The sequence below is a fragment of the Phalaenopsis equestris genome, unplaced genomic scaffold (assembly GCF_001263595.1).
Source record: "Phalaenopsis equestris unplaced genomic scaffold, ASM126359v1 Scaffold000436, whole genome shotgun sequence".
Taxonomy (NCBI): Eukaryota; Viridiplantae; Streptophyta; class Magnoliopsida; order Asparagales; family Orchidaceae; genus Phalaenopsis; species Phalaenopsis equestris.
The window spans coordinates 722,916-730,380 of NW_018164877.1; the positions used below are offsets into that span (position 1 = coordinate 722,916).

General features: G+C 32.1%; 1 protein-coding gene across 2 annotated transcripts in view; it reads left to right on the forward strand.

Moving 5' to 3' along the window:
• Positions 1-318: 318 nt before the first annotated feature.
• Positions 319-7,465, forward strand: part of LOC110027724 (probable E3 ubiquitin-protein ligase XBOS34) — a 10,196-nt gene continuing 3,049 nt past the window's right edge. Inside the window, exons 1-9 of one of the 2 annotated variants that reach the window (XM_020729261.1) lie at positions 319-448; positions 523-748; positions 851-965; positions 1,157-1,237; positions 1,535-1,623; positions 1,725-1,816; positions 1,923-2,004; positions 4,901-5,003; positions 5,230-5,315. In XM_020729261.1, the coding sequence (XP_020584920.1) occupies positions 647-748; positions 851-965; positions 1,157-1,237; positions 1,535-1,623; positions 1,725-1,816; positions 1,923-2,004; positions 4,901-5,003; positions 5,230-5,315 (750 nt within the window). In that variant the 5' untranslated portion in view covers positions 319-448; positions 523-646. The remainder of the gene's footprint in view (positions 449-522; positions 749-850; positions 966-1,156; positions 1,238-1,534; positions 1,624-1,724; positions 1,817-1,922; positions 2,005-4,900; positions 5,004-5,229; positions 5,316-7,465) is intronic. The other variant, XM_020729260.1, reaches the window with a different exon arrangement.

Consider the following 7,465-nt stretch of genomic DNA (forward strand, 5'->3'; position numbering starts at 1 on the left):
GATGTAACACGGGACATACACTGTTTGTATGTTAAAAACAATATAATCATTATATTAATTGTAATTTTAATAATTTTTTACTTTTTTTTGGCACATTTGATACTCGCTTTTAAGTGAGGTATATATATAAACTTTTGTACTATTCTGAAGTATCAAATATATAATTATGACAATTATATTATTTATAACATTACTAATTAGAGATAAAATTTTCATTTATTCAGAAATATCTGCTACACAAATTATTTTCAAATAACTGAAATAAATAGTCAACCAGCTTCCCAGCAGTAACTTCCTCAAAGCAGCATAGTGGGGAACCAAAATCGTTTTCTTTCGTAATCTGATTTGGAAAGCTGAAACAAACGCTCTTAATTTCATGAAAATGGCTTCACGCAAGTCTGCGGAAGGAACCAGTCGACGCGGGTTCTGATTTGGGTTTTCTTCGCCCGTAAGCAAAATTTATACTTTCTATCGAAGCTCTTAATTTTCTCATCCTCTCATCTACCAATTTAATAGTTTTAGTTCTCCTCCCGTCCTAATAATCCAGGAAGAGGATTATTTGGATTCGTCTCCGGGTAGAAGAATCAGACCTATTCATTAAGCTCCCTCTGTTTTTGCTCGAAGGCCTCAGGATTTAAAGGGGTCGATGGGGGTGAATCAATCCAAGGAAGAACTGCTCTACCAGCAGGTTAATTTTGGGAACATCGAGGGCGTCAAGGCTCTTCACCGCGAAGGAGCAAGACTGGAGGTTAGTGCTGCCCTAGCTGGAAGCAATAGGTTTATTTGATTTTGAGATTTTTCATTTCGTTTATATGATTGCAATGGTCTGACTTGGTTGTGGTTTTTCTAGTTTATTGATAAGGAAGGGAAGACCCCATTGATTCTTGCTTGCATGCGATCCGATCTTCTCCCTGTTGCGAAAGCTCTAATTGAAATGGGTGCGAATGTGAACGCTTATCGACCTGGTAGGAAGCTTGGATTCCTTCTAGCTTTTATAGTTCATTTGTAATGCTAATCTGATTCGATTATGGACAATCTATTCTTCTGATTGATAAATTATGCTATTATTTTTGCTCAATTCATAGTTTTTGATTGAGGGACTGGATTAGAGATTTTAGCTCATAGGAAGATGTAATGCTTCTTTATGGTACTGTAGGAAGGCATGCGGGAACTCCTTTGCATCATGCTGCGAAAAGAGGCCTTGAGAGCACTGTCATTCTACTTCTTTCTCATGGAGGTACATCTGCTTGAACCATTTTCATGTAAAACCTTTCTAATCCTTATTTTTAGGTGTATTTACTTCTTACCTATGCATGAAAAATTGCATTTTGCTTTTTAAAAGTTAAAATAGTGGTATTTTTTATGTGACATGAAAGACTTGGGTGTCATAGATTTAAAAAGTAAAATTTAGATGTTAGATATGTAAAGACTTGTGGTATGTATGTAAATGCCTCTTCTTTTTTATTAGTTATGTTAATGCCATATATTTCTGCTAAAGGCTAGTGTATATGAAACTAATCTTTTGATATTTCAGCAAATCCTTTAGTGATGAATGATGATTGTGAAACCCCTCTTGAATTAGCCAGAACAAAAGGGCATACCAATGTTGTTCGTGCTATTGAGGTATTGTTAAAAGTTTAAGTTAGCTAAAATTGTGTTTCATTTTTCTCCCTATGTTTTTGTATAAATTTCAAATTTTGCCTTGCAATACCTTTTAATTGCAGAATCGTATCTGTTTATTTGCGGGTTGGCTTAGGGAGATTAATGGCCCAAGCATTTTTGAAGCATTTGTACCACAATGGGTATCAAAGAAAATGTTTGTGCTGTTTTTTTCCTTAGATGTTCTGCTAATATTCTTAAGAACTTCTGCAGCATTGTGTATGCTTGCAATGTTTCTCACTAAATAGTTATATATTTAACAGTTGGGCTGTTGTTTTACCTTGCGATTCTCGTAATCCTACAAATCCTAAGAAGTTTGAGCTGGCTATATATCCCGTTCCGCAGGTAATATCAAAGAATAATATGTCTACTTTTTTGCCTATTGCCATTTTTGTAACAGGAATTTATGGAATTTGCATTGAGGTTCATCAAGTTGAGTTACCTTTGCATCGAGTTTCTGTGTTGCGACTGTAACTATGTTCCTGTTATACACAAACACACACACACTCGTATGTTTGTATGTACATACAAATACATATGTCTACATATCTACACATACATATGTATATGTATATATGTATATATATTTATAGATATGTATTGACATGTATATATAGATATACAGATACATTGTTATGATTTGACAGCATTTTCTATCCAATCTTATGTAGCATATAGTATATGCCTAGTATCAATTCACTTAGAGGGTCTTGTACAATAAAAGACCAAATCGAATGTATTGGAAATTCTCACACGTGCCATCTTGATTTTGCAGTAATGAGTGCGAACGGGAAAATTTTAAAAATTATTGTAAGAAATAATGCGTTTTTTTTTTTACAATAAGGAACTTTATTCTGTTGTTTGTTCTTATTTTATTGCAACATGTTACCTGAGAATGATACTAGAGTAGGGAAGATATTGTTTCTGAGCAAGACAATTTTTTATGTCAAAAAAATTTTAGAGAAATCCTTCTCGAAGGTGACTTCTTCCTTGATCATTTTTGGTCTCTTTTTGATTTATTGTTCTTACTTTCTTGTTTTAAACTTCTCCTTGATTGTTTCCTTGAAATACTGATGCTGTCTCTCTTCTTCTTGAATTTCATTCTTCCCTTTCCTTCCTAGATGGCACAGTGAGGTTTATTCAGAGGGAGAGGAGGGGTGTTTTAAGAGAAGTGGCAGGGGTGGGAGGGGTGCGGAGGGAGGGAGTGAGGGAGTGAGGGAGTGAGGGAGGGATGGACCTAGTTTCCATTGTGATGAACGCGAGCTGCTTCTTTATAAACATGAAGAAATCTAATGAAATTTCAATAATAAGTTATCATAGAACTAATATAGAAAATATAATGAAAATTCAATAATAACTTAACATAGAACTAATATAGCTTATTTGATAACCACTTATTGTTATCTAATCCTTTATTACATCAATACAGCTTTGTATCATTCTAAAACTTCTTCTTGTGGTTTTGACTTTTGACTAATATAGCTTATTTGGTAACTACTTATTCTTTGGCTGGTTGGGTAAGTTAAGAGAAATGTGGATAATCAAATTTATACCTTTCTTGGTTTATGCAATATCTTTCTCTCCTCTAAAAAGTTGGTGGTGGTTTTGACTAATTCAAAATCGTCGCCCTTGCCTTGGACCCCCTCTTCATGCCTTTGGAATGTTCTTCATGTGTCCTTGAGGTTCTTCCATTTCTTCTAGAAAATTCCTCCTCGTCTTTTGGAAGGTAGAAGCTTGTTTCCCACTTATGTTTTGAATGTTCTAGAAGTCGTCTTTAATTTTTCCTTGAATTTTGTATTTGAAGTTGATGTGATTAACCTGAAGGCTACACTAATATTGGTGCATCCTTTTCAATTCATTTATTTGGCTTGGTTGGTTTCTTAATCAAACTTGAATTTCTTGGAAGCGTTTGCTAGAGCTTTCTATCATTATTATCTTCGTAAGTAACTTTATCCTGGTACAAAAAAAAAAAAAACATTTATCCCGGTCTTGTTTATGTATTAATCTTTTCCATTGATGTTTCTAAGTATTGCATGAGGCGTTAATGTGTCAATTTTTTATGCATAATTTCCATCCATGCTGCCTTCGCTCGACCCACTTTCCTTCTTAGTCCAAAAACATTATATTTATATATTTGTATTATTGGCGCTTTCTCTACTTTATACATATCCAAATGGTTTAAGCTTATAATCTAAACGACGAAGTGTTGTATATCAAATTGAACATTAAGGGAAAAGATTCTACAAAAATCCCTATGAAAAAGAAAAGTTTTGACCATTTAATTTAAATTTTAAGCTAATATTTAATCACGACTATAATTTTAGCTTTAAATTGAAAATAATTTCTAGCTAATATTTCTTATAACAAGCAAAATATTGACCATCCTTTTCAAATTCTAGCTTTTAATTAATCTATTAATTACAATATTATGTTCAGTTTTGAATTTTAAGACAAATGTTAGCAAAAACAAAACAATAATTGTTTTAAGCAGAGAGAGAAGACAAGTGCTGAAAAAGAGAGACAGAGAGTGAGGGAGAAAATGGGAAACAAAATGCTTTAAAGCAGTGGGTTTTATTCTTTTGACAGCCAAAAAATGCTGGACATGTCAACACATCTACTTCCCAGATTTTGTTTAGTTGGAATGAGCTATTTATTGAAGCACTTAAATTGGAAATAGTTGTTCACACCACCAGTCATTTGATTGAGTTTTATTTCCCATTATCTTTAAGGTTAAGTTCTGAGGCTTGAATCAAATATAAAGGACACAATTAGAAATTATAAATATGATTTTAGTTTATTATTATTTTTCTTTTGGGAATTTTACATACATAGCACAAAATTCTTATGTATTTACATATCTAAGACTCAGTCTGAAATTTACACTTATAACATCTTGGCGTCACAAATGTATATATGAAAATGTGTGTTGCACTTTTAAAATGTAGTGTTGGCCGTATTTTTTATGTGATTTTAAAATTTTAAGTGGCATGCATATAAATATGAATTTTTAGGTGCTAGATATGTAAATATATAAGAATTGTGTGGTATGTATGTAAATGCCCCTTTTTTTCATATTAAGAAATTGAAGAGGTTGAGGGGGGCACATGTCCTCATATCAGGTCTGATAAACTTTTCTGCTTGAATAACTAAATTATCAATTTAAGATCTTGTTTATGTTGTTACAAAGGTTAAGTCTCTATCCTATAAAAGCTGCCAATTTAAGATCAATGACTAATTACAGGTTTCGCAACCTCGGACTATAATAGCGCTTTGGAAAGCTCAGATAGAGGAGCCAAAATTTAATCATCCAGATCCTGCATTGATTATTGCAGACACTGCTAAAAGTAAGTCCTTAATCAAAATTCTGTAATATCATATAATTTACGAATTTTTTCATTCAATCTGTTAAAGAGTTTTTCAAATCTAGAAAAGCTGAATAATGCTCTTTTCTATCTCTTTGGTTTAAAAGATTTTAGATTTCTGTTGAACTTTATTGTTTAAGGAGTTAACTGAAATTTCATCTATTTCAAACTAAGATTAATATTTGCTTTGATTTTATTTTTTATACAGAAACTAGGAGTAAGTTTCTATCTGCTCTAGAAGGTGACAAGCGGCAGATTCAGTGGTTTTACAATGCTTGCAGAGGCATATATCAGGTGGCAACATTAATTTTATAATTGAATGAAAACTTACTATTGCAGACTTTCAGTATCGTATGTTTTAGGATAAATGTTAGGGGCATTTACATACATAACACACAATTCTTATGTATTTACATATCTAACACATGAACTTTAATAGTTACGTTACATTCATAACACTCAAATCTGTTAAATCACATAAAAAATGCCACTTATACTAACTTTGAAGTGTTATATATGTAAATTAATAAGAATTGTGTGGTACGTATGTATATTTTCCTAGAAGTTAAAGTTGCTCTTCTGATTTTATATATCTTAGAATCAAATTAATTTATTTAAGCAAGCTATCCACATATTATATCATGATTGCATTCTTGTTAGAAGTTTTCATCACAGCGTGTTTCCAGGCCAGGCTTCAATAAGGATATTTTGATTGAAGTGAACAGTCATAACAAGAGTTTCTGAAGTAAACATTCGAATGATAGTAAATCTTATGATGAATGTTTCTAAGAAAATATATATGAATCTGGAATTTGGTGACTTCTTATTGGCTGTTTCATCCATCTCCCAGTTGTATTTTCCCTTCAGTTTTTAATTTAGAGTTTTTCAAATGCTTCTTCATTTATATTAATATATCTGGTAACACAAAACAAACTAGAGATTCAATGCATTGATTATCTTGCATTTAAGAAATCTGAACAAATGATTCTTTGATCTTATGTTATCTGATGTGGCTTGAGTTTGGAGTCTAGTTCTGATCAACACAAAAATTTAAGAAAGTGCACAATTGAGTAAAGTGCCAAAATAGCCCCCGATTATTTACATGGGGCCATTTTAGTCCCTGATTTTATAGAAGCGCTAAAGTAGTCCCCGAACTCTTTAAATTGAGGCTGAAATAATCCTCATGGAGTACTATTAGAGTTTATGTTCAAAACGGTCGGAGACTATTTTGACACTTCTATAAACTCTAGGACTAAAACAACCCCATGTAAATAGTCGAGGACAAACAGTCTCCTGACTGTTTAGATGGGGTCATTTTAGTCTTATAGTTTATAAAAGTGTCAAATTAGTCCTCAAACTGTTTCAATGGGGGCTAAAATAGTCCTCACTGGTGGAGTATTTCAACCCATATTAAATGAGTATGGGGATTAAATTGACACTCTTATAAATTCTAAGATTAAAATGATTCCCTTGCAAATAATCGGGGGATTATTTTGACACATTTCTCGAAATTTAAGGTTGTATTTTGGTGCTTGTATTTATGCTAATTCTTATATTGATGTTTAAATTCAAGTGAAGGTTCAATTGTAGAATCATCTTACAATGGGGTGTCCTCTTTTAGATTATCATTAACAGTGAAATTTTGGTTTTCTGTATTTTAAATCTGATCGAACTTTAAATATAGGGGAAATTAGAAGTTTTAGTATAGGTGGCATCCCTCAGGAGGACACCAGGGCCGGTGCTGGTTTGATTAGACTCAGACAATTAACAATGTCCTAAACAACATCATCATAAAGTTACATACAGTAAGCATAAGTCATTATACTTCGCTGATAATGGGGAGACTTATCAACAAATGCTTCCACATATTCATCATCATAAAGGACATTATAATAATTTATACCTTCATACTGAGGCATATTGCATTGCTTAACAAGATTCCCAATAGAAGCTTTTCTTTTCTAGATGATGTTGTTGTTCAGCCATTTGATTCATAAGTTCATTAAATTTAGCCTTAGTTTTATTAAATATCCGAGGCCATGCAAGAAATAAAGTTTTTGTTAATTATGACTTTTCAGTTGTTTTATTTAAATTTATTTTAAGATGAGTTATTCTTTTGGATATTTTTAGTTTTAAATTTGAATAGTGTTATATTTCATTTGATCCTATTTTTATAATTTTTTGTTATAAATATGACCAAGTGTCTTGTAATAAATCAGTTTAAGTGAAATGAAGTTTCTTTTGGCCTCCTCTTTGAGGATCCTTTCTTTCTTCGAAGGGTACATGCTTTATAATCCTCTCTTTCTCCTAACTTCGTCTTTTTGAGTTGTTATAAAAAATTCTTATCTTTTTCTCTACTTCTCCTGTTCTTCATTGGCATGATTATTTGCTGCTTTCTAAAACAATTGAATATCGACATTGCAACTTGTAGGAATATATATATA